This window comes from Micropterus salmoides, unplaced genomic scaffold, assembly GCF_014851395.1.
Source record: "Micropterus salmoides isolate LMB-PRFRI ecotype aquatic unplaced genomic scaffold, ASM1485139v1 Ms_hic_scaffold_14, whole genome shotgun sequence".
In the NCBI taxonomy this organism is placed as follows: Eukaryota; Metazoa; Chordata; class Actinopteri; order Centrarchiformes; family Centrarchidae; genus Micropterus; species Micropterus salmoides.
Window position 1 is genome coordinate 17,389,818 of NW_024040485.1, and position 25,446 is coordinate 17,415,263.

A 25,446-nucleotide genomic window follows, 5' to 3' on the forward strand; every position below is an offset into this window, starting at 1 on the left:
CAAAGCACCATCTTTCAGTTTGAAACATTTTCACGAGTCACTGCGGAACCATGGGGAAAGGGAAAAGGGCTACTGTCTATTGGGCAGCGGTTGTTATTCTGGTGTGTTATTTGGTACACATGATAGACTGCTATCGACTGAAAAAAACACAAAGACAACACGGACAAAAAAAAGCCGATGCAGCTAAAACGGTAGCTGTCCAAGAAGGGAAGATTGTGTTTGGGAGAGTTTTTAAAAACGGGTCAGCCATTGGCTCACGAGTCCTAAAGGCAGATGCTTCCATGGAGGGTGGAGCTGTGTATCAAGCTGACTCTGCAGGTAAAAAAACCTGCAGTCTTTAACCTATATTGAACTGTATTTATGAACTGCACAACAAATTGTAATAGGCCTACATTCACTAGAAGGTTCCCTGTCAGGCTGGCCTAAAGGACAAAGCCCAGATCTCGGTTTCAGAGAAGCAGCATGGAGGCGCATGGCAGCTTCTCTACAATGTGGTGGGGATCAGTTGAAGTTCAGAGCAGTGGGACCAGGAGTATCACAGTTTACAGTGGATCAAGGTAATTAAAGTTTATTATATAATGTCTCAACTGTAGGTATTCCCACAACTGACTTCAGTCACATTGATCTGCATGCCCCCCCTCCCACACACAGGAACAGCACCTCCAATGCTTCTGTCCCAGGTGCCTTCCAGTTGTGGCTACAGCATGCAGAGGAACTCCCTTGCACTTGTTATGTTGGTTCCTTATGATGGCTGCAATGTGGTTAAAGAGGTAGGCCTAATGTTTATGGAAATGCAAGATATTGCTGCATGGTGGGAAGGTGGAAAATCTGAGCAATTGACCAAGAGCTTAAATGATGTGTAGAAACCAGCAGCTGTTTTGATAAATGCTCTAATCATTAGTCGGGCAAGCTCAATTGTAGGCCTACTGTAGAACTTGTGTGTTTGGTTGGACAAATGGGCATTTCAATTTTAATGGCAATTTTGAGCATTTTCTCAAAGGCTAATTGATTAGAGCAGATCTGTAGATAACTTTGTGAATTTTCAAAACTACATTACAAAGTGCTATAGAAACATAAGGGCCATATTTAAATAAAGGTCATTTAAAAGTCAACAAGACTTTGAAACATTAGTAGAGCCCTGTCGGAGGATCTCGTGCATCAGCCTGGCTTGTAGGAGTTCAGGGCTTGAAGAATAAAATTCTGAAACTCACAGATAACTATTGAATGGCGGCAAGGATTGCTAATCAATTAACTGCATTCATGTAGCCTGTACTAAGCAAGTTCACTGTACAATGAGATCACTTCATTATCTGGCTTCACTAATGTTAACAAGTGATCACGCTAAGCGGTCACACAACTCTAGTTATCAACCCAGGGAAAGGGTGTAGAATTAGGAGGGATGTCGGTTTCTCACAGACTTAAAGAAATTGTATGCTTTAAAACTTTGGTGTGCACATTAAGCTTAATATGAAGTTAGGTTATACTGCCTGTGTGACTACAATGCAAATGAAATTCAAAGCGGAAAGGCTTGCTTTATATCAAATACACTAGTGCTTCAGTTTGGGTAGGCTTGTATCACACACAGCATGCATGGAGCAGTCTGCAGGATCTTCTGCAAATAGTGACACGCTTCTCAGACTTGATGGTCAGGTTTTTTTTTATAGCCTTGCTCTTATCTCAACATAACCTGCTCCAGAGCAGGTTGCTCACTACCCTCAAACCCTGCTTTGTTAGTGTAACTTTGGGTTTATGTAATCTAATTCACACTTGTCTTCTCTTCCCCAAGGGTGGAAGTTACGTGCTCCCAATGCATTGGCAGGGTGTTCCAGTCTCACTCTGGTGTCCCACAACTGCTACACCACAACCTGTACCCACCTACACTCCATCAAACCCTGAGACGCTCCAGACAACCACAGAGAAACCAGTAACGGCCCAATCTCCACCATACCCCGCTTTCTTCCCTCCTTTTTACCCCTTTCCTCCTGCTCCGCCAACCACCACAGCAGCGCCGACTACAACCACGCCTGCAAACCCAACATGGCCTCAATATCCACAATATGTAAAATACCCCCCTCTCGTCCCTCCTTTTTACCCCTTTCCTCCTGCTCCGCCAACCACCACAGCAGCGCCGACTACAACCACACCTGCAAACCCAACATGGCCTCAATATGTAAAATACCCCCCTCTCTTCCCTCCTTTTTACCCTTTTCCTCCTGCTCCAACCACCACAGCAGCACCAACTACCACCACTGCAAAACCAGCATGGCATCAATTTCCACAATACGCAAAATACCCCTTGTTCTTCCCTCACCCCCCTCCCAACCGCAACTCCTGCACAAACTACAACTGCTAACCCAGCATGGCCTCAATTTCCACAGCACCCCCTAAAATAAGTTTCCACCATATGGCACTTTCACCTATATTCTCTTTTCCCTCCCAATATCCAACCCCTAACCCGCAGATGACTACCACAACAGGCCCCACTTAATGTCTAGCCTACTGAAACTCTCCTAATAAATGGTATGGAAGGAAAAAAAGTAGCCCCGTCCAGTTCTTTTGTATTCACGCTGGTGCTGTTGAGTCCAGGCTTATCAAGAAGTGGTGCTGGAGGTGTTTGGGCAAGGTGAACAGTCAGCTATTCATATCAAAGATTTGTCTTGGACACTACTATGGAAGATTTTATTGTTTGTAACCCACAACAATCCACATTTGTACTGATGTGCAAATATTCACTATCTACAAATATGTATTTACATTTGTGATGTGACATTTTATCCACAAGTGACTTCCTACACATTTGTGGAATTTTATCCACTCTGTACCACAGATCTGTATGCATGAGCAGTTTATTAGCTACACCAGCAGGTGGCAGTAGACATTGCCTCATGAGTTGTAAGAATGTCCATTGCAGTACCCAGGGTCATCTGTAAGAGACAGCTTCTGCTAGACCACTGGACTCTTCAGTCTAAATTTTTGTGTAGGTTACTATGGAGTACTTTATCACTGTTCTATTTAAATAGACTACACTTGAACCTACTGGTTGTAGGAGTTATTGTAAACCCTATCTATAAGGTTACAGTCCTCAAAGTACAGTCAATGTGTTTTTATTGAGCTTTTGCATGACTTGAGGCTCATGAGTAGGGTTTACATGACTCCTCAATACTGGATCTATCTTGGGGTGCCATTTGCAACCAATGCAAGACTGACATTACTGGGGGACCTCTTAAACATGAGGGGCAATATTCACTATCAGCCTAGCCCTATTGCAGCTAATGAATAGCCATTTGCTCAACCACCAGGGGTCCTTAAGGGGAATGATAAATTTACTATTTAAAATCATTTCCACCATAAGTAACACAATGATAGAACATGACTATTTGGGTCATAGGTTTCATACACTTTCTGTAATGCATCTAAAAGCAAAAATCCTATCTGATAAGCATGTCTGGGGCAATCTTATCAAATGCATATCTGTGGACTAATTTGTGTGAGTTGTGAAATTTGAATACCACTCAAGATTTGAGTAAACCACAAAGACAATGTAAGGCATGAGAATAAATATACTGTGTACCTAATGCTACGGTCTTGGTTTATTAACACTTTGTACTGATTGTGTATTACACTTTTTTTTTTTTTTCTTGTGATAAAGAAATGGAAATAAAATATTATTTTTAATCATTTCACATCAAAAGGTGTTATAACTGAATTGAAATGCAGTATTCCTGATTGGGCTTTATAGAACTTCTCTGCTTTTCAAATACTTTTACAAAGCTTTCTTTCACAGCTCTGACAGGAAGGTGTAAAATATTACTACAAACACAATTTTCAGGCTCATTTATTTAAATATAAAACAAATACAGTGATAAAGTATTCAATAGTAAACTATATACACTTGCACAGAAAAATTTAGACTGAATAGAGTCCAGTGGTCCAGCAGAAGTTGTCTCCTACAGATGACCCTGGGTACTGCAATGGAGATTCTTACAACTCATGAGAGGCAATGTCGCTACTGCCACCTGCTGGTGTAGCTAATAAACTGCTCTCACACGTACAGATCTCTGTTGACAGATTTCTGTGGTACAGAGTGGACAAAATTCCACAAATGTAACGTGACCTGCAAATTGACAGGAAATGATCTGCAAATGTGCTAAAACTGTTTTGTGTGTAAAAATAGATCTACAAATGCGTAAATAACACTTTGTATGTGAAATTAAAATATGTGAATGTAGAGTAAATTGTACATATTTGCAAATTGCACTGTATTTTAGTGGATATGATTTTACACAACACAAATGTAAAAATACATGTTTTGGGTAGTGAGATATTTGTGTATATTTTTTTTTACAGATCTTCGCAGTACACATTGGACAAAATTCCACAAATGTGTAAAAAGGAAGTTTACACATTGGCAGTTTCACTGCCTCTGCCACCGGAAATGATGGATTGTCTTGTTATATCTCTCATAGTTTGATATAGTGCATCCAAATACAGAATGGCTCTAGTAAACCAAGAAATATGACCAGTATTACCTTCCATCTGAACTTGTTCACTCCTAAAGGGATGTTGGAGCAGACATCACAGCCGGAGGTCGCCATGGCAAATGAAGCAGCATGGAGGCACTTGAATCCTTCCCTGCATTGTGGTCACAACAAGATGAAGTTGAAAGCCACTGGACCCAACACTGCAGGGGGACTGCAGATGTAAATTAGCCTAAGGCTAACTCTGGTGTAATGCATCAAATGTTTACATTTATGTTATTAATTGCACATGGTCCCTTCTAAATAAAAATCAATCAATCAATCAATCAATCAATTAAACTGCTGACTTGCAGCCAGACACGGGTATTGCAACAAAACAAAGCTTCTAAAATGTCAGTTTGTTAAAGCATCACCGTTATGACTACCAAGCCATTTACAGAGAAACCCCCTCAAATCATGCCTCATGCATATCTATTTGTTATGCCAGGGCTGCTTTTAGAAAGGCTAACAATGCTAACCCTGAAAGAATGAACCCTGAGCATGTTATTGGCTGTGGACCATCAAATTGCACAATTACTTTTAGCAGTAAATGCAATTAAAGGACTGATCATCTACTAAGGTGGTAAAATACACAGTCCTAATTCTACATGCTGATATTCTGCTTGTTGCCTCATTCTGTGCTTAATGATCTCTCACCCAGGTACTGCTCGCGTACCCAAGGCTCATTTTGCTGCTCCAGAGAACTTGCCAACTGAACTGAACCTGACAGCCCGGAGATGGGAGCAACCTTATGAAAAAAAGAAACCATGGAATAAATTTAAGTTGGATTACAAAAAATAGTCATACTTTTTCCAAATTTTTACTGTTTCTAAATACTCGTCTAGTTATTTTCTGTGAAACCCCCACACTCATACAGCGTGCGCACACACCCCACACTGTCTGTTCCTATATACTTCCACATGGTGCTCTCTCCTCTGGGCACCCTGTGATGACACACACATACACATCTACGCACATCACAGAAACTAAGCCATACGTGACAACAGCGAGACATGTAATGCTGGTCTTTGAAAGCAAGTATGCACGTCTGTATTTTTTCCTTTTCATTTACCACAATTCTTCATTGTTAGGTGACTGGAATTTTGGAGCTCAGTTAGAAGAAGAAAAACTCTGCAGAGGACCAAGAAATCTTGAAATCCATCCTTTAACGGTCCATCTTCAGTCCATCTGTGGCTATATTTCCAAACCAAGGCCTGTGTGCCTCCCCAAGCCCTGACATTTGCTCCACCCACTCCAGATGTTAAATTGTGAGTGGATACAAGGCCTGAGCAGAGCCAGGGAACACAGTGAGAATTTTACTTCTGTAGACATTGTGCCTCATCCTGTGGACATACAAGATTAAACAAGGTCAAGGATGTTCCATGGTCTTGTTGTGTTTACATGTGTATTAAATGGGCACTCCACCAAGATTATACATCAAAGTCAGAAGTTCTACTCCGCCTGTAAAAACACTTGTATGTCTTCTGTGTTTGTCATGACATGATAAACATAATTAAAGCTGTCAATGTGTGTGTGTTACTCACATGTATCTGCTACAGGTAGTTGGATTGAGTAATCCTCATAGATGATCCATTCTGATTGTTTATTGATAAAGGATACATATTACATCACTCTTGACTTTAATGCTGTAAAGTCATTATAGAAATGAGTGAGGAGTCCGTAGATTGAATCCAAGCCAGATGTGTTTATTACATAAACTTCTGTTGAGTATAATGAACTTACACAGCCACAGGCAACAAGCTATACTAACAACCTGGCGGGTGATGTACACACAGGAGAGGTAAACTAGTGCGCATGCGCACTTCCTCAGGTACGGTGTTTTGTAGTGTCCATATAGAACGCAAACATAATCATTCACCAGAATGATCTACAGTTATGTTTATTAAGATTTCCTTATTTTTGTGTTTCTGTGTGTTGCATAAAACATTGAAGACATCTTATAATTTTGTACCCAAGTCCACTCGGTAAATCCATGATAAACTTGTTGTGATCCTCCATCTCCCTGCCTTGGAAGAGATGCTCCTCCATCTTTGTGGCTGGCTTGTCTCCCGGTGATGTTGGAGTACCAATCCTCAGGTCACATCTCCCGTCAACCAAGCATCTCTGCTTCACCAGTATCATACACAGCTGCTGCCACCCGGCACAGCAGATGGCGCTCTCTAAGAAGGGCACAAAAGAGGATGCAAGGAAGTCAGCAGTGTATCTGGTATATTTGGGGACTTTGTGTTAGTGTACTGGTATTCACTTTCTTCCTCACCTCAGGCCCCTGTACCCATGTTAGATCCAGTGAAGGTTTGGTGTTTTCTCCACTGTACTCACATTTCACTGCCGAGATAATCCATCCACCTCACAGGTGTGGCATATCAAGATGCTGATCAGACATTATGGGTATCGCACAGGCATGCCTTAGGCTGGCCACAATAAAAGGCCAGTCGAAAATGTGCAGTTTCACTGTATTGGGAGGGGTGCTCACTAACAGAGTTTGACAGATTTGTGAACAATATTTTTGAGAAATAGGCCTTTTGTGTACATAGAGAAAATCTTAGATCTTTGAGTTCAGCTCATGATGAATGGGGGCAAAAACAAAAGTGTTGTGTTTATAATTTTGTTCACTGTATATTTCCCAAAATATAATATCAATTATATTTATTATTAATACACACGGTAATGCACTCACCTCAATGCCTCACACTTGCTGGTGTTGTCAGTAACCTTGGAGATAAAATAGCTGTCTACAGCATACCTGACATGGCGGCTGGCTGACTGGTTTTAACACCCACAAATATTATGACACACAGTTATAATATACTCTATAATATTGTCGAAGTGCTGACTGCACATTCCCTCAACCTGGTCTGCAGAAAAGAAGATATTGGTATCTAATGTATTTTATGTAAAACAACAAATACCGATGTCAGACACCCACTTTTTCATACAGTGACAAAAGTTAATCTGGGTCAGAATCCTCCTCTCCTCTACTTATTAGACTTATCAAAACACTGATAATAAAATCGTACACCTATAATAACCCGATATGTGGGTTCATAATAAGCTCACCCCTCCTACCACGCTGACTCTTGACCTCAAGGTAACTGACATTACCCAGGTGGAACCAATGCCAGATGATTACAGAACAATCAAGTTGCCAACCAGCTGCACCTGCCGGCAGAAAACGTTACAACATAAATAGCTTACCTGCGGCAAAGCACCATCTTTCAGTTTGAAACATTTTCACGAGTCACTGCGGAACCATGGGGAAAGGGAAAAGGGCTACTGTCTATTGGGCAGCGGTTGTTATTCTGGTGTGTTATTTGGTACACATGATAGACTGCTATCGACTGAAAAAAACACAAAGACAACACGGACAAAAAAAAGCCGATGCAGCTAAAACGGTAGCTGTCCAAGAAGGGAAGATTGTGTTTGGGAGAGTTTTTAAAAACGGGTCAGCCATTGGCTCACGAGTCCTAAAGGCAGATGCTTCCATGGAGGGTGGAGCTGTGTATCAAGCTGACTCTGCAGGTAAAAAAACCTGCAGTCTTTAACCTATATTGAACTGTATTTATGAACTGCACAACAAATTGTAATAGGCCTACATTCACTAGAAGGTTCCCTGTCAGGCTGGCCTAAAGGACAAAGCCCAGATCTCGGTTTCAGAGAAGCAGCATGGAGGCGCATGGCAGCTTCTCTACAATGTGGTGGGGATCAGTTGAAGTTCAGAGCAGTGGGACCAGGAGTATCACAGTTTACAGTGGATCAAGGTAATTAAAGTTTATTATATAATGTCTCAACTGTAGGTATTCCCACAACTGACTTCAGTCACATTGATCTGCATGCCCCCCCTCCCACACACAGGAACAGCACCTCCAATGCTTCTGTCCCAGGTGCCTTCCAGTTGTGGCTACAGCATGCAGAGGAACTCCCTTGCACTTGTTATGTTGGTTCCTTATGATGGCTGCAATGTGGTTAAAGAGGTAGGCCTAATGTTTATGGAAATGCAAGATATTGCTGCATGGTGGGAAGGTGGAAAATCTGAGCAATTGACCAAGAGCTTAAATGATGTGTAGAAACCAGCAGCTGTTTTGATAAATGCTCTAATCATTAGTCGGGCAAGCTCAATTGTAGGCCTACTGTAGAACTTGTGTGTTTGGTTGGACAAATGGGCATTTCAATTTTAATGGCAATTTTGAGCATTTTCTCAAAGGCTAATTGATTAGAGCAGATCTGTAGATAACTTTGTGAATTTTCAAAACTACATTACAAAGTGCTATAGAAACATAAGGGCCATATTTAAATAAAGGTCATTTAAAAGTCAACAAGACTTTGAAACATTAGTAGAGCCCTGTCGGAGGATCTCGTGCATCAGCCTGGCTTGTAGGAGTTCAGGGCTTGAAGAATAAAATTCTGAAACTCACAGATAACTATTGAATGGCGGCAAGGATTGCTAATCAATTAACTGCATTCATGTAGCCTGTACTAAGCAAGTTCACTGTCTGGCTTCACTAATGTTAACAAGTGATCACGCTAAGCGGTCACACAACTCTAGTTATCAACCCAGGGAAAGGGTGTAGAATTAGGAGGGATGTCGGTTTCTCACAGACTTAAAGAAATTGTATGCTTTAAAACTTTGGTGTGCACATTAAGCTTAATATGAAGTTAGGTTATACTGCCTGTGTGACTACAATGCAAATGAAATTCAAAGCGGAAAGGCTTGCTTTATATCAAATACACTAGTGCTTCAGTTTGGGTAGGATTGTATCACACACAGCATGCATGGAGCAGTCTGCAGGATCTTCTGCAAATAGTGACACGCTTCTCAGACTTGATGGTCAGGTTTTTTTTTTATAGCCTTGCTCTTATCTCAACATAACCTGCTCCAGAGCAGGTTGCTCACTACCCTCAAACCCTGCTTTGTTAGTGTAACTTTGGGTTTATGTAATCTAATTCACACTTGTCTTCTCTTCCCCAAGGGTGGAAGTTACGTGCTCCCAATGCATTGGCAGGGTGTTCCAGTCTCACTCTGGTGTCCCACAACTGCTACACCACAACCTGTACCCACCTACACTCCATCAAACCCTGAGACGCTCCAGACAACCACAGAGAAACCAGTAACGGCCCAATCTCCACCATACCCCGCTTTCTTCCCTCCTTTTTACCCCTTTCCTCCTGCTCCGCCAACCACCACAGCAGCGCCGACTACAACCACGCCTGCAAATCCAACATGGCCTCAATATGTAAAATACCCCCCTCTCTTCCCTCCTTTTTACCCCTTTCCTCCTGCTCCGCCAACCACCACAGCAGCGCCGACTACAACCACACCTGCAAATCCAACATGGCCTCAATATGTAAAATACCCCCCTCTCTTCCCTCCTTTTTACCCTTTCCTCCTGCTCCGCCAACCACCACAGCAGCGCCGACTACAACCACGCCTGCAAACCCAACATGGCCTCAATATCCACAATATGTAAAATACCCCCTCTCGTCCCTCCTTTTTACCCCTTTCCTCCTGCTCCGCCAACCACCACAGCAGCGCCGACTACAACCACGCCTGCAAATCCAACATGGCCTCAATATGTAAAATACCCCCCTCTCTTCCCTCCTTTTTACCCTTTTCCTCCTGCTCCGCCAACCACCACAGCAGCGCCGACTACAACCACGCCTGCAAACCCAACATGGCCCACAATATGTAAAATACCCCCCTCTCGTCCCTCCTTTTTACCCCTTTCCTCCTGCTCCGCCAACCACCACAGCAGCGCCGACTACAACCACGCCTGCAAATCCAACATGGCCTCAATATGTAAAATACCCCCCTCTCGTCCCTCCTTTTTACCCCTTTCCTCCTGCTCCGCCAACCACCACAGCAGCGCCGACTACAACCACACCTGCAAACCCAACATGGCCTCAATATGTAAAATACCCCCCTCTCTTCCCTCCTTTTTACCCTTTTCCTCCTGCTCCAACCACCACAGCAGCACCAACTACCACCACTGCAAAACCAGCATGGCATCAATTTCCACAATACGCAAAATACCCCTTGTTCTTCCCTCCCCCCTCCCAACCGCAACTCCTGCACAAACTACAACTGCTAACCCAGCATGGCCTCAATTTCCACAGCACCCCCTAAAATAAGTTTCCACCATATGGCACTTTCACCTATATTCTCTTTTCCCTCCCAATATCCAACCCCTAACCCGCAGATGACTACCACAACAGGCCCCACTTAATGTCTAGCCTACTGAAACTCTTCTAATAAATGGTATGGAAGGAAAAAAAGTAGCCCCGTCCAGTTCTTTTGTATTCACGCTGGTGCTGTTGAGTCCAGGCTTATCAAGAAGTGGTGCTGGAGGTGTTTGGGCAAGGTGAACAGTCAGCTATTCATATCAAAGATTTGTCTTGGACACTACCAGAATTTCCTGTGACTGAAGGGTTCACTTTTCCAGTGACTGTTGCTACACTCCCCCACAAGTCTCAAATGCTGATGCTTCTGTGCACCGGTGCTCACTGGTTTCTCTATGAAAATTTTACAGGCTTCAGTGATGGGATCACAGCTTAGTTTAACACAAATGGAAGCATTACACCATATCATTTCAGTGAAGAAATGACTGATTTGAGTTCAACTGCAACTTACTTTAAAAGTTACTAGCAGCAACAGGGGGAAAACATTGGCAAGCTTAAACATTTTGTGGTCAGATCAAAGAATGTGGGTCCAAATCAAAACCAGATAACATCCAGAGGTCATCTGTATACATGAAATGTTTGGTCAGTCTGGTTGGGGACCTTAGTTGCGTGTCCATCCTGTTTGATGGACTGAAATCTTAAAAGTGAAACTCAGCATAGATTTAAGTGTGTGGAAGTTCACTTTGGATTAATGGCAAATATTTAGCTGGGTGAAGCAGTGGTCATTCTACATTAAACTGACTTGCAGTGGAATAGATACCATAACTTTATGTACTTAACTATGAGGGATGGAAAATGGTAATTGCCTTTACTGCTGAGAAGCAATTGTGCAGTTTCATAGAACAGTGTTTGTGTAGCCTTTTTTGGGCAGGGGGTGGGGGGCAGCAGACCCAGTTGCAACATCCATGAAGGGGTATTTGCAGCAGAGCAACACTGTGCAGGCTTCCTTCTTTCAGGGTTAGACTTGGCACAAACTAGCTATGACACTTGCAATATACAACCTGAGATGTCAGTTCTTTTGTAAATTAAGGTAAATTGTCATTAGCGATCAGTTTCCCCATTAGTGAATTCGGACCACTGAGCCTTTTGCCAAGGATGGGTTATTCAAGCCAGTTCATACAGTATTCTCCTGCAGCTGCAATTGATGCAGAACAGTCACTTGCTAAATGTTGCTTGATAGAAAATATCAGACACTGGCCCTTTCAAGAGTTCCATTAAAGGATTGATCATCTACTAAGGTGGTGAAATACACAATCCTAATTCTACATGCTGATATTCTGCGCTTGATTATCTCTCACCCAGGTACTGCTCGCGTACCCGAGGCTCATTTTACTGCTCCAGTAAAACTGCCAACTGAACCTGACAGACTGGAGATTGGAGCAACCTCTTGAAAAGAAACCATGGAATAAATTTAAGTTGGATTACAAAAAATAGCCATACTTTTTCCAAATTGTTACTGTCTCTAAATACTCGTTATTTTCTGTGAAACCCCCTCACTCCTATATACACTCACACAGCGTGCGTGCACACACCCCATTCTGTCGGTTCCTATATACTTCCACATGGTGCTCTCTCCTCTGGGCACCCTGTGACGACACACATACACATCTACACACATCACTGAAACTAAGCCACACGTGACAACCGTGAGACACGTAGTGCTGGTCTTTGACATCAAGGATGCACGTTTGTATTTTCATTCACCACAATTTTTGATTGTTAGGCGACTGGAATTATGGAGCTCAGAAGAAGAAAAACTTAGCAGAGGACCAAGAAATCCTGAAATCCATCCTTTAACGGTCTGTTCAGCATGGGAGAAGCAGTTGTCCTTTTATGCAACACTGTGCTTATCTTTGTTTTGATATAATTGCTTTTTTTTTTATGGTTTGCACTCTACAATGGAGGTGAGTCCTACAGCATGTGCTATATACGATTTGGCTTTTCATTTTAGCCGTAGTTACAATTTAGGATTGAAGGACAATGCATATGTGCTTCAGTAAGTTTGTCATTATGGATGTTATTTTGTGACTTCTGTTCATGCAGACTAAATGAGATCAGAGACTGAAAGATCATTGAATAGGAACATGGCATCTACACAGGAAATATGACAACGAAATATACTGTAGCTATTACTTCATGTTTGAGCCCATTCTGCAATTGTTGCAATCTATTATATCTGAAAGCCGGAACATTAAGATACGATGTACATGAAAGATATTGATAGCCTGAATTTAAGTGATTGATTTCAGTCTGGGAACTTTGACCCACCTCTGAAAATCTTCAATCCATCTGTGGCCATATTTTCAAACCAAGGCAAACAGTCCCTCCCCCAGCCCTGACATTTGCTCCACCCACTCCATACAGTTTGTCTTTATGGAGGACTATGATGTGGACATGTATGTGGAAGAAGAGAGAGAGGTATTCATGAGACAGGCCACAATGGGCCATTGGTGGGAGGACTGCGGAGATGATGGCAACTGTGACATTCAACAACAGAAAGCGGGAAGAGGCTGCATGGTAAACAGCCGCAGCTGGGCCGAAGAGCTCCAGGATATCTTTACACCACAGGCAGAAGACTGTCACACTGGAGGGCGAACCAGACTTGCCAGCATCTCTGTGAGTGATTGACTTTCTCTTTATGTCTGGGCCACAAAAGCACTGAATTACCATTTGCTCTGACAAATTCCATTACATCTCCCAGGCACAAGAAAACAGAGCGAGACAGGATAAGAAAGGGATTCAGCACAAATCCAGGTTTCTACAAATAACATACATAGAAAAACACTAACAAACTCAATTAAAACCTGAGGCTATGCCTATCCAGTTTCTATATGTGTGTAGATTCAGCATATGATTATAATGGTGTAGGCTATACGTTGCCCTTAGAGAACTGCGAAAAAGGCTGAGGATATCTGGCATCTGATGCTGATGAAGGAGGAAAGATGACTCAAAAATGTTGTGCTGTTTAATCAGCCCACTGCTGCATTGTAACACAGCATTGTGGGAACTAACTGTGGGTATGTGTGTGCTTCCTTGAGTGTGTGTTTGCGTTTCTCTTCACACACGTGGCCACGTACACCCTGTGCTTCCTTGTCTCTCTTACGGCTCATCACACTTGAATCTGTGATGTGGAACGGGTCTGGAGGAGGATCCTTGAGGAGACTAAACAAACAGAGAATGTGCAATTAGAAATTCACTGCACTACTTTGGGCCAACAAGCAGATGCAGATGCCATGTCAGTGTTGTTGCTTAAAATGTATTAGAGGAGCATATTATTGATCAGCAGTGGCCTATTTAATGGTTTTGTTTTCCAGGGTTGCAATCTCATTTATCAGATATGTTTAGCCAGGCCTTCAGCCCACCGTGTCGCTCACCTTGCCATGCAACCAATAATTTGCCCTTATTTCTGTAAATCTATAAGGTCTTTCTCATCTTATCAGGATACAGATTTCCAGCAGCTGTTATTTGTTCTTTTCCTCCCATTAAAAGAAAGACAAAGAGGAGTAGCCAGGAGAAAGAAAGCAAGTGAGGAAGATGGAGGAAAAGATAACGGATCAGAAGAGCAGTGGCAGCACTTAGCAGCTCTGTCTCTCCCCTCCCTCCTGCATTTCTCTCTTCTCCTCTGCTTCCGCCTCTTCCCACTCTTTCCTCTCCTGCTCCCACATCCCCCCCTCCTCTCTCTGCTACCTCCCTCCCTCCATCCCCTCACTGCTCTCTCCCTCCTTCGCTCTCTTGCACAGAGCTGCAGTATATGAGAGGGTCTCCTGGGTCTAGCTTCGCTGCAGTGTAGAGAAGGGCAGGGCGGCTGTTTTAGTACGATGCGCTGAAGGATGGTGCACCAAGAGAAACGCGTTTACCAGGTGTGTGGATTTTGTGTTTGTTGCTTTAGTGATTCTGAGGGTGCAGCATATGTAGCCTAATGTTTACAGGTATACGTGATAGGTATCCATCATGGATGCGCTGGCGTAGATGAATCAGCCATAATGGATGAGTGGATACTTGATTGTGAGGTGGCGTGGGTGTGTTCTCATATGTGATCCTTACCTGTTTATCTCTATGTTTGCTAGACTAATCTGCTCAGTAAAATTTGAAATAATTTCATCTTTCATGTGATGGATGTGGGTGTAATCATATGACATGCTATGCTGTTTTCATAAATTAAATCTTTCTACGTCGACTATAAATATACTATGGGGTGCTTTTGCTATATAACATACTTTCTTACAGGATGGCAAAAATAAGTTGTGTGTGAATCTATGTGTGTGTATGTCTGCTGGTAAGGAGGACATCCGGCTGTCTGAAGTGGATGAGCAGGAGACAGAGCATTGGTTGGGAGAGTGAAGGCGATCAACTGTGATTTATGCTCTTACATCACAGTCTTATCTAATGACGCGTCACAGAAAAAGAGAGAGGGTGTTAGTGTTGAGCCGGTTTTGAGGTTATTTAGAGAGAGAACGTTGACAAATAAGAGAAACATACCTAATTTTGGAAGTGTTTTTAGTTATGTATGTATGGCACACACATACACAATAGTAAATCATGTCTCAAATATTTCGTTCAGTATTTCGAGAGAAAGAAATTTGAGAATTAAAGACTTTGATCTGTGTAACAGAAACCCAGGCAGCTCAAGTGACCTAAAAATGTAGTTTACAAAAAGAAATGAGATCTAAGGGCAGCTAGAGAGTGGAAGTGGAAGATAAAGAGAAAATTATAAACGGTTCAGGGTATGACATACACAGAAGAATACAAAAGGGGACAAAATGAAATCAGGACAATGAAAATAGATGCTGAGAAAGTAAGTAAAAGAAAATTTCTGGTCTAAAAGAGAAACAGGAGGGGAGCAGAGATTATACCTGTCAAAAGAGATTAGTCATGTACACGAAGTTGCCAATCAGAGGGCAGAATGACGTGGCATTGTTATCCATTTTACTGTAGATATTGGCCGCTGTCTTGATGATGGCCTTTGAATGGGCAATTCAGCAAAGGAAAACCTTTATTGATGACTTACAGCTAATATAGTTGTTGAAAATGATTACTACAGACCTTAAATACTTGATTGCTGTAATTGGTTGAAAGAAGATTAGTGTAATGTACTTCCTTGTAGACAAATGCTTTAAAACAGTATGGATACTTTTTTCCTTTTTACATCTGGTGTGGGGACCTTGAATGTAAACTTAAAAAAAAAAAAAAAAATGTGGATAGAAGCTGCTAGATTCACTCATCCATCCATTTACTATACCAGTTCGTCCTTATGGGTGCTGTAGTCTATCCCTGGATGCAACTCATAGACAGACAAATGCATGCATACTAACATATTCATAGCTGCAAGCAAATTTGAGCAAGTTTCCATTTCACCTGATTTGCATGTCTCTGAACTGTGGGAGAAAATCAGACCACCTGAATCTGCCAGATGTCCCTTTTTAATCAGGTTGCCAATTCAGTCCAGCTTTTATTGTAGTGCTTATATGTCAAGAGGAACAGGATATTCTGTTCTCAGTGTATGGTGGGCTGCAGAATCTTACACCTACTATTTAAACTTGATATTTTTGGGTTAGCTGATTATTTAGAGGCAGAACAGGAAATTAGAGGAAGAGTAATATGTAAGGTGTGATGTCAAGAGAAGGCCTTATAAATGTGTTGGCTAAGCTTTAATAGAGTAGTTAACATATTTATACAACTATAATGACAGTATATGTGAGCCCCCAGCTGTGTGAAAGGCAGGAAATTGGATTGCATGACTTTGCTGCATTCGTTCAATCTACCTTTCTATTCTTAATCCATATTTGTCCCTCCTCCGAGGTTTCTTCTTTTTTTTTTATTTCAGCCTCCTCCTCCTCTAAACCAGAAAGTGCTGTATCATTTGGTACAACAGTTTTATTAATAGCTTGAATTTAAAGAGCAAACTGCACACCCAGCTTAGATTTTTCTTCCTGAGTATGTCACACTTGGTCAATGAAGCAGCAGCAGCACTTTTATTAATATTCTTTATTTTCATGTATTTTTCTCTTTTCTCTGGCAGGCCCAGAGGAATGAGCGAGAGTCCATCAGGCAGAAACTGGCCCTTGGCAGTTTCTATGACGACGAGCCAGTCATCTACACCAGCTGCAGCAAGAACGGCCCATCCTCCCGGTGGGTTTGGACGGAGCGTGTGTTTGATCACTGTAGTATTTTGAAGGCTGGCATCAATATTTTTGTGTTGCACTCTTTAGAGCTTTATATGTTCTTGGATGGATGGCGGGGAAATAATACATAATATGCCCTAGATTAAATTAATTATTGATTCACAGAAAACCTTACCAATTATGTAAAGGCTTGATATAAAACACAACTGTAGATTTTGTAGGCTGTGTAAACAGGTAGTGTTGCCAATATAACCTGCTCATATAGACCACATGACTGACCAATATAAGGCATTTAATTATTTAACTGCCCATCATATTAGCAAATAAATGAATCAGTCTAGCCCGTTATTGTGTGTATATTCATGCAAAGTGTTAGTAGAAACAATGATAACATGTATCTCCAAATTTGGTCATTTTGAAATTATCAGATACATTTTCTGAACCTTCGTGGGTTGAGGACATTCTCTTACTTCTTAAACAAAGAAATAATTAAAAACCCATTGGATCATCTGAAAAACAGAGCTGTTTTTCATAGCTTTTGAAAAGTTGATATTTTTGGAGATACATACTTGAGCCAGAAGAGGGAGCTATTCAGTAGCTTACTTTATCTTTTCACTCAGAACTATAAACTAAAAACACACAAATCATAAATAAAAAGACTGGTTGGATTGTTGGCTTGTAGGTGTCAAGTGCAAATGACAGCGGGTCCATTGTGGAAGAAACAGTGAATCATGTGACAGTGCAGAATAGTGCAGTAACAGGGGTAAGTAAGTTGAATTATCCTGTTAGACAAACAGCGGAAGACAGTGAGTGACTCACATAACAGAAGTGCAGGCTGAAAATAAAAGGTTTCCCGGAAAGCCACAGTATACTGTTTACAGTCAGTCCAAGGGAATTGACATTGTACTAAACAATAACTATCAGGAGCAGAACAAAGAAGTATGTACAAGCATGGAAAGAGTAGGCACAGAGGAGGTGGTTAACCTCTGTTGCGTAATATGGTGCTGAGATGGAAACTCAGCAATGCCCGAGTTTCATGACTCAGACAAAATTTGAAGAAATTCTCACAGTGGGATATAGTTTAGATATGTGTGTAATGCCAAAATAAGATATTTCCCAATTGAAAACTCTGCCACCACCTGTTAGATAAAGCATTAAATGAAAACAGATTATAATGTTTTTCATATTATATCTCCAAATTATATCTTTAGTAATTATTACATCTTTACATGACAATTCTGCATTTTGCCTTAAAATGCGAGTGGATTAGTCTTCCATTGTTTTACTGTTTATATTTTTACTGCCCCTTTTAGTTTGTTAATGTAGTATCGTGATGTACACAAAAGTGCAATACAAAAAAAAATTACTTGTGTCTTTAATGTCTTAAAGTCTTCATTCCATAAAAATGAATGATACACAGTAGGTTTCACATATGAAATCAAACTAAGATATCATTTTCCCATGAAAGTGATATTTCATGTTTGTAATTGAGGTTTTGGACACCCAACAATGCATGCACACGTAGATGAAACAGGTGCATTACATCCGACACGAGATGGTTAACCAAAGCCACTGCAGCTACAACACAACTCTCCTTTCTTTCCATGACAGCTGTGACCTCCAGTAACTCTGTGGCACTTTGACTTTAACATTGGAGGGGCGTTTATATAACACAATGGGGCCGCCCCCCTCATGCTACTGCCGACTGTTTGAGGAACTGCAGTTCTATCTGTGGTCCAAATGTTGCTGAAAGAAGAAGTGAGGCTCGATATAAATCTGCAGCAGTGATTGGTGGACTTAAACATGTGACCTCCAAAGGAGGTAAAGGTGCACCCTCTGGGGTTTAGTTTGGGGTGGAAATTCCAGCACCACCCTGTCCAGTTCAAGAGATGTTGAAGTTATTGTTCTCATCCTAGTTTAGGGGGAGGTTATTTTGGGTTGTTAGGTTCTTTCAGAGTAACATGATCTGGAATTGAGTGAATGGTGTTTTGAGCTCTTGGAAAGGCTGAGGTTTGAACTGCAGTAGAGGTTCTGATGTCATGTTTGCGGCTTCGATTGTTTCATTGAAGCTTTCAATTGCTTTTCTTCCTACTTGATTAGGTGACACACTGTGACGTTACTGACATCAATAAACTTCCTGACCAAAAGTATGTGGACACCAAAATAATAATATTCCAAAACAATGTGCTATAACTGCCTCCACTCTTCTGTGAAGGCTTTCCACAAGATTTTGGAACCTGGCTGTAGGAATTTGCTCCCATTCAGCTACAAGAGCATTAGTGAGGATGGGTTGAGCACTGATGTTCAATGATAAGGCCCAGGATTGCAGTTGACATTCCAGTTCATCCCAGAAGATGCTGAGTAGGGATGAGGTCAAATCTCTGTTCACGAACTCATTTATGTTGAAAGGGGACAGGATCTTCCCCAAACTGTTGGCACACGTTTGGAAGCACACCATTGTCTTTATATACTGTAGCATTAAGATTTCCCTTAAAGGGATGGTTCAGGTTTTTTTGAAGTGAGTTGTATGAGGTACTTCTCCATAGTATTACTTGCAGTAAACGGGGAAGCAGAGCAATACAATGCTGTGGACAGGAGCACCAAAAGTCAAAAAATTGTTAGTCAAAAAACAAGGCCCACCTAAATAAATCTAAATCAGATTAAGTGTACACTTAAGATATTTTCATCCTATTTACCATTCCTTCAGACAGTCTTACCTAAACAAATCAGATGTTTGGATTAGAGTTACAGCAACATAGCCTGGGAAAAACACAAGCACGCAGCATCTTTTAAATCTTTAGAAATGTGAAGTTTGATTTCAGTTTGATCTCGCAACTTTCTGACCCAAACAGTGGATCCGCGGCGTAATACAGTGCGCAGTGCAGTTTGGCTTATGAGTAAAAATATGAGTTCTATGGTTAGTGCCAAAGAAGTATTTTTCTTTGGCACTAACCATAGAACTCTGATGGCGAGGTAAAGCCTGGAAAATACTTTTAATATAGGGTACACTTAAACTGATATTATTTTTTGTGTTGATAATATTCTTTATTTTAATAATCCCTTTTATTTTAAGAATATTCAGTGTGTTAGAAGTGTGTCAGTGTTTAAAAAGTCACCATTTGGACACTGCAGTGCTCCTCCTGCCTTTTGCTGTAAAAATAAAAATCCAGCTGATTCTCCATGGAATCTGGCACGTGATTTACAGTGCTGTATAGACAGCTACCAAACTTTTTCATGATTGTTTTGCTTTTTCATGGAAATTACAATAATCACCTCAATTAACTGTTTATAATTATTCATTTGTAGGATTCCGCAAATGCTTGAACCCTGGGTCCAAATATTTCCTGGCCTTTCCACTTCCCACTCCTTCATAATCTTGTTGAGGATACGTATAAAGACATAGATTCCTACCAAGTCCCCCATGTTGTGATTTCTTTCATTTAAATTGTGTTTGTGTTTTTTAGAGTAAACAAAATCAGTAAAAAAAAATTCCCTATTTTCTCCACAGGTTTCATTCTGAGTAGTAGATGTTTTCAGCATCTGTAACTAAAAATCAACATTTCCTCTCTCATATTCTTCACTTTTATGTTTTTCCTCTCAGTCTGCAGAGTGGGGTGAACTTGCAGGTGTGTTTTGTTAACGACAGCAGCAGTGACAAAGACAGTGATGCGGAGGACAGCAGGACAGAGACCAGTCTGGACACGCCGCTTTCACCTGTGGTATTTACAGCTTAGATAGTCTCTGTGTTTTTGCGTATGTGTTTCTCTCTCGTCCCACTTCTCCAATTACTCTTTTTAAAAACCACGTGTGAGAACCACATTGGCTTTGCATCATAATATTACTTACAATACCTCTTCTCCAGAGCAAGCAGAGCTCGTCATTATCGGACCGAGACACGGCGGAGGAGGACTCAGACCCATTAGATGACTGCGGCGGGTTCTGGCGGGTGCAGCGGAGGCTGCAGGAGGAGGCCCGGGTGGCGCTGGCTCTGGCTCGACCCATGGCCCGCATGCAAGTGGAAGTGGAGAGGCAAATCCAACTGCACAGACGTTCACCTGTGGCTGACTTGGTTAGTCCAAGAGAAGAAGAAAGGGGGAACAGTGAAAATAGAATTACTTAGTCTAACTTGCTGTTACAGTAAACACAGCACAATAAAAATGACATAAGGGACTTGCAATGGCCTGAATAGAAGGTCAGTCAGGGTGTGTAAGTTGATGTATGTCTCTCTGTGTGACCAAGAGAAAACCCCTGATACTGGTAAACAAAACAGCAGCTAATTTGTCCCACTGTTGATGGACAAAGGACATTTGCAAACCCAGATAGAGTCCCTGACAAAAGTCTTGTCGCTTGTGTACAAATTGACCTGAAGTGCCGCTGAAATATATTTCATATATTTATTTTTACAAGAAATGGCTCATTTTAATCCCAACAGCTTTTGTAATAATGTTTCAGTGCAAAACGAAACTGTCAAAAAGTATTCTAATATTCACAGCTTAGTAAAGCCCATTGAGTCAATTTTTGCAAAGACATAAGTGTTGTCGCCTTGTCATATGAGCTTCACCTGTGACTAATAATGGATCAATTAGGTCTCAGGTGTGTATAAAACAACCCCACTACACTAGACCTTCACATCAACAGCAACTAGACCTCTGCAAACATGCCTAAGATTCACCCTGAGACTAAAGTTTTGATTATCAAGAGGCTGAAGACCAGATCCACTGCTGATGTGGCAGACACCTTCAATGTGTCTCAGTGTCAAGTACAGAGGATAAAAAAAACATCTGGAGACATTTTTGACAAGCCCAGGTCAGGCAGACCCCGCAAGACAACTGCTCGAGAGGACCGTTTGGTTTGAAAATCCAAGGCCAGCCCATTTTCCACTGCAGCAGAGCTCCATGAGACCTGGTCACCTGAGGTCCCTGTGTCAACCAGAACAGTTTGTCGGATTCTGTCTCGAAATGGCCTCCATGGTCAGTGCCCAGAAGCCAGCACTAAACAAAAGACAATTGAAAAACCGTGTGGCATTTGCCAAGGCCTACAGCCTGCTAAAAGGAATGGACACTGGAAAAGTGGAAGAAGGTGGATTTTTCAGATGAATCTTCTGTTGAATTACACCACAGTCGCCGCAAATATTGCAGGAGACCTGCTGGAGCCCACATGGATCCGAGATTCACCCAGAAAACAGTGAAGTTTTGGTGGTGGAAAAATCATGGTCTGGGGTTACATCCAGTATTGGGGTGTGCGAGAGATCTGCAGGGTGGAAGGCAACATCAATAGTCTAAAATACCAAGAAATCTTAGCTACCTCTTATTTTCCCAACCATAAAAAAGGCCAAATTCTGCAGCAGGATGGTGCTCCATCGCATACTTCCATCTCCACATCAAAGTTCCTCAAGGCGAAGAAGATCAAGATGCTGCAGGATTGGCCAGCCCAGTCACCAGACATGAACATCATTGAGCATATGTGGGGTAGGATGAAAGAGGAAGCATGGAAGACGAAACCAAAGAATACTGATGAACTCTGGGAGGCATGCAAGACTGCTTTCTTTGCTATTCCTGATGACTTCATCAATAAATTGTATGCATCCTTGCCAAACCGCATGGATGCAGTCCTTCAAGGTCATGGAAGTCATACAAGATATTAAATTTGGATCTCACAGCATCACTACTTAATTTGCTGACACATTTTTGTATTTGCAGTAAATTTGTTCAATTTCTGTATAGGCGACAACTTTTGTCTTGCCAAAATTTGACCTTTCTGTCTTGTTTAAATGATAAATCTTTTTTCAGTGAAACTACTTTTATTTATTTCAGTGCATTAAACATCATTTGGGAGGGTTTTAGCTTTTCATATGAGCTATTTCTAACACCAATTGATTAATTAAAAGTCAGGTTAATAGCCGGTGTTTCTACAAAATAGATAAGCGACAAGACTTTTGTCAGGGACTGTAGATGCATAGATCCAGTTGACCTTCATCAATATTGAATGATTCAGAGCCTTTTTGCACATTTTGAAATGCAGTAATTTCCTATCTATGTGTGTTTACACACGCAGCTCCCCCATCTGCCCCACATCAGCGAGGGCTTGATGAAGAGGAATCTGAGGAGAGGGGACATGAGGGACATGAGTCTAGGACAGCTGCAAGTCATCACAAATGACTTACACTCACAGATTCAAAGTGAGTAGATCTTATACACACTGCAAGTATTTAATAAACCCAACAAACCTCCTACCCTTCCAACAGATTTCTTGTATCTTCCCATTTTAGTGGCATACTGTTGTTGGCAGGTGAAAAACATCTTTAAGGAAAACAGTATGGGATCTAACGCAGTTTAACTTATTCAAAATGGTTTGGAAGTGTGTGATAAACCTAAGGGTCACAGACCTTCTTCCCCATATGTTATATTTCAATTACATAGGCTGAAAAACAATACTGCTAATGCTACAAAGAGTCATGCTGGTGTATCCTGGTGGATTAGGTCAAAGAGTATACCGTTGACCAAACTGGTCAACTTTCAGCTTTCTGCTATTCAACTGTTCTGAAATATTTAAACAGAGGTCACAATATCAAAAGATTTAAAAACATCCAACCCTAAAAACAGACAGAGAAATGTAAAACGTACAGTTCAAAATATAGACATTTTCTAACTATTTTAACAGATCAGGCACTGAAATTCTCCTCCTCTGATCTGACATTTTTCTGTTGACCATCTTGCATTAGACTTGAGTTAATATATAAAAATATATATATATTCATCTATAATCTTACTCAGGTCTTAATGAGGAGCTGGTACAGTTGCTGCTGCTGAGGGATGAGCTACATGTGGAGCAGGACGCCATGCTGGTGGACATAGAGGACCTCACCAGGTGAATCTTTCTCATCTCTCTCGGCCCTGTCTCTCTGTCTGCAATAGCTATCAACTTCTCCATTTCTACTGCAAACGTCAGAGAGGAGTAGTCCGTGTGAACTGTATTTTGCATGTATGGACTGTGCTCGCTCTAATGCACTTCTGGTCTTTGTTGCCACAGGCATGCTCACAGCCATCAGCGGCACCAGGCAGAGAAAGCCATCTCTAAATAAAAACACCCCTGTCTACACGTGTGTTCGTCTGCACGCCATTTTACCTCCTGCTCCATGGACTGTCACCAGTATTACTAATGAAACTCCATCCGTGCTGACTGTGTCTGGAGAAATGAATATGCCATATACAGTAGTATTAAAACAGGCACACTCGTAATGTATTGCACCAGAGGATGTTCTGGAAGGACAGAGGACCTGAAATCTGAGTCATCACCACTTTCAGTAAGGACACAGTTAAGTTTGTGCAGGGTTTTCACTTTAACTCAGCATGATTAATCATGCCATATTTCATAGAATTAGGGGAATCCTCTCAACTTAATTCCATCCCTAGCCCTGATTTATCTCTTCATGATTTTGCACGGTACACTCATGTATGTTAATGCCGGGTTGGAGAGAGCGCCTGTCCACGTTGTTTCTCCCTTGTCTCAAAAAAAGATGCTGACTTCTCGGGGGCCACTCCTGACTGAACTGAGATTCAATTAACGTTGTCTTTTGTTTATGTCTATAATAATCAAGAGGATTGATCAGTTCATCTGTAGACACGCTCTGTTCACCTGTTCATCATTTCTTTCACTTAGAGCACTGTGTCGTCGCCGTTTAACGCTGGAATTCACTATTAAGCACCTACTATCTAAGCTGTTGCAATAGAAAATTATAAACACTGTTCTTATTTGCAGTTTGGCTTCACAGTGGTGTTTAAATGCTGCAGCAGCTTCACAGGGCCCCTCTTGCAAGGATCACTTAGACACAAAATTGGATGTAACTTGATAGCTGCTATGGTTTCCACCTGCTTTAAAGATGCATTCAGGGCCTTTCTGGATAATATTTTGCTACTTTATTCAAATTTGCATTTGTCTGATGACAAAAATCATAAGATGTGGGTTAAATAGGTATATATTGGTTAATACATAGGGACAGAAAAGCAAAAGTGAAGGCATGTTGACATGAATAAAAATATGCAAAATAATTTTTATGTGCAATTTACTAATGCTAAGAAAAGGGTAAATATAAACATGTAAAACAAATATATGAATAAATCACAGCCTAAACATATCTATTTTATCTGTTCAGAAGATTTATGGACATTCTAAATGTACATGTTAAAATATACTTTATTAAAAGGATGAAGAATATGCCTTGTTGTCTGGCAGTGTTTAAGTGTTTTCACTCACCTTTTTAAGAATGTAACTGAACACAAAGTTAAACTTTCTTTTTCTATTGAACGCTTCATTGATAAATGTACTGTATAATGATTGTTAAAAAAAGAATTCCAGTAATAAATGTTTCAAATGAGTGAAATTGGTTTGGGCTGTTTTAATGAGTTCTTTTGTTTTTTGTATCTCGGCTAACTCTGTGCGGGTTGATGTTATTTACTGTAAAAAAACAAAAAAACGATGAAATGATAAAAATAAATACATAGAAATTGCTCCATCAAGTGCAGCTTGGGGATGTGAGTCAGTTGTCATTAACAAATTCAGTCTGAGTCGGAGTTGCACAAAAGGGCAAAGTTTTTTCCTCACACATTCATAAT

The 25,446-nt window shown here is 41.2% G+C and overlaps 3 protein-coding genes and 1 long non-coding RNA gene across 11 annotated transcripts; 3 read left to right on the forward strand and 1 right to left on the reverse strand.

Moving 5' to 3' along the window:
• The first annotated feature begins 5 nt into the window (after positions 1 to 5).
• On the forward strand, positions 6 to 2,667 carry LOC119902130 (histone-lysine N-methyltransferase 2B-like). Of its 4 annotated transcripts, none has more exons than XM_038718084.1 (4): positions 6 to 318; positions 387 to 557; positions 652 to 770; positions 1,787 to 2,667. In XM_038718084.1, the coding sequence occupies exons 1-4, from the start codon at positions 51 to 53 to the stop codon at positions 2,351 to 2,353; spliced, it is 1,125 nt and encodes a 374-aa protein (XP_038574012.1). In that variant the 5' UTR covers positions 6 to 50; the 3' UTR covers positions 2,354 to 2,667. The 4 variants fall into 4 exon arrangements, with proteins under 4 accessions (XP_038574012.1, XP_038574014.1, XP_038574013.1 ...); XM_038718086.1 differs by having other exon boundaries at positions 405 to 557; XM_038718085.1 differs by having other exon boundaries at positions 7 to 318; positions 402 to 557.
• LOC119902137 lies at positions 1,972 to 9,913 on the reverse strand. Its single transcript, XR_005444294.1, has 2 exons — positions 9,855 to 9,913; positions 1,972 to 2,024 (listed from the first exon to the last, which is right to left on the reverse strand). It is a non-coding gene; the product is annotated as an uncharacterized LOC119902137 (long non-coding RNA).
• On the forward strand, positions 7,744 to 10,109 carry LOC119902133. Of its 4 annotated transcripts, none has more exons than XM_038718095.1 (4): positions 7,744 to 8,057; positions 8,126 to 8,296; positions 8,391 to 8,509; positions 9,506 to 10,109. In XM_038718095.1, exons 1-4 carry the CDS (start codon positions 7,790 to 7,792, stop codon positions 10,001 to 10,003), a joined length of 1,056 nt encoding a protein of 351 aa, XP_038574023.1. In that variant the 5' UTR covers positions 7,744 to 7,789; the 3' UTR covers positions 10,004 to 10,109. The 4 variants fall into 4 exon arrangements, with proteins under 4 accessions (XP_038574023.1, XP_038574025.1, XP_038574024.1 ...); XM_038718097.1 differs by having other exon boundaries at positions 8,144 to 8,296; XM_038718096.1 differs by having other exon boundaries at positions 7,745 to 8,057; positions 8,141 to 8,296.
• A 2,961-nt stretch (positions 10,110 to 13,070) lies between these two features.
• Positions 13,071 to 25,209, forward strand: LOC119902134 (schwannomin-interacting protein 1-like). Of its 2 annotated transcripts, none has more exons than XM_038718099.1 (7): positions 13,071 to 13,328; positions 16,732 to 16,841; positions 20,436 to 20,553; positions 20,697 to 20,903; positions 22,889 to 23,012; positions 23,608 to 23,701; positions 23,864 to 25,209. In XM_038718099.1, exons 1-7 carry the CDS (start codon positions 13,086 to 13,088, stop codon positions 23,913 to 23,915), a joined length of 948 nt encoding a protein of 315 aa, XP_038574027.1. In that variant the 5' UTR covers positions 13,071 to 13,085; the 3' UTR covers positions 23,916 to 25,209. The 2 variants fall into 2 exon arrangements, with proteins under 2 accessions (XP_038574027.1, XP_038574028.1); XM_038718100.1 differs by lacking the exon at positions 13,071 to 13,328 and adding an exon at positions 14,437 to 14,572.
• Positions 25,210 to 25,446: the final 237 nt, after the last annotated feature.

Bases quoted from the DNA above. Each gene is read 5' to 3' on its own strand.
- LOC119902130 (XM_038718084.1), top strand. From the start codon at position 51: ATGGGGAAAGGGAAAAGGGCTACTGTCTATTGGGCAGCGGTTGTTATT. The intron at 319-386 runs GTAAAAAAACCT...AAATTGTAATAG, and splicing joins GTATCAAGCTGACTCTGCAG to GCCTACATTCACTAGAAGGT. The intron at 771-1,786 runs GTAGGCCTAATG...CTCTTCCCCAAG, and splicing joins GCTGCAATGTGGTTAAAGAG to GGTGGAAGTTACGTGCTCCC.
- LOC119902133 (XM_038718095.1), top strand. From the start codon at position 7,790: ATGGGGAAAGGGAAAAGGGCTACTGTCTATTGGGCAGCGGTTGTTATT. The intron at 8,297-8,390 runs GTAATTAAAGTT...TCCCACACACAG, and splicing joins ACAGTTTACAGTGGATCAAG to GAACAGCACCTCCAATGCTT. The intron at 8,510-9,505 runs GTAGGCCTAATG...CTCTTCCCCAAG, and splicing joins GCTGCAATGTGGTTAAAGAG to GGTGGAAGTTACGTGCTCCC.
- LOC119902134 (XM_038718099.1), top strand. From the start codon at position 13,086: ATGGAGGACTATGATGTGGACATGTATGTGGAAGAAGAGAGAGAGGTA. The intron at 20,904-22,888 runs GTTAGTCCAAGA...TTACACACGCAG, and splicing joins GTTCACCTGTGGCTGACTTG to CTCCCCCATCTGCCCCACAT. The intron at 23,702-23,863 runs GTGAATCTTTCT...TTGTTGCCACAG, and splicing joins GACATAGAGGACCTCACCAG to GCATGCTCACAGCCATCAGC.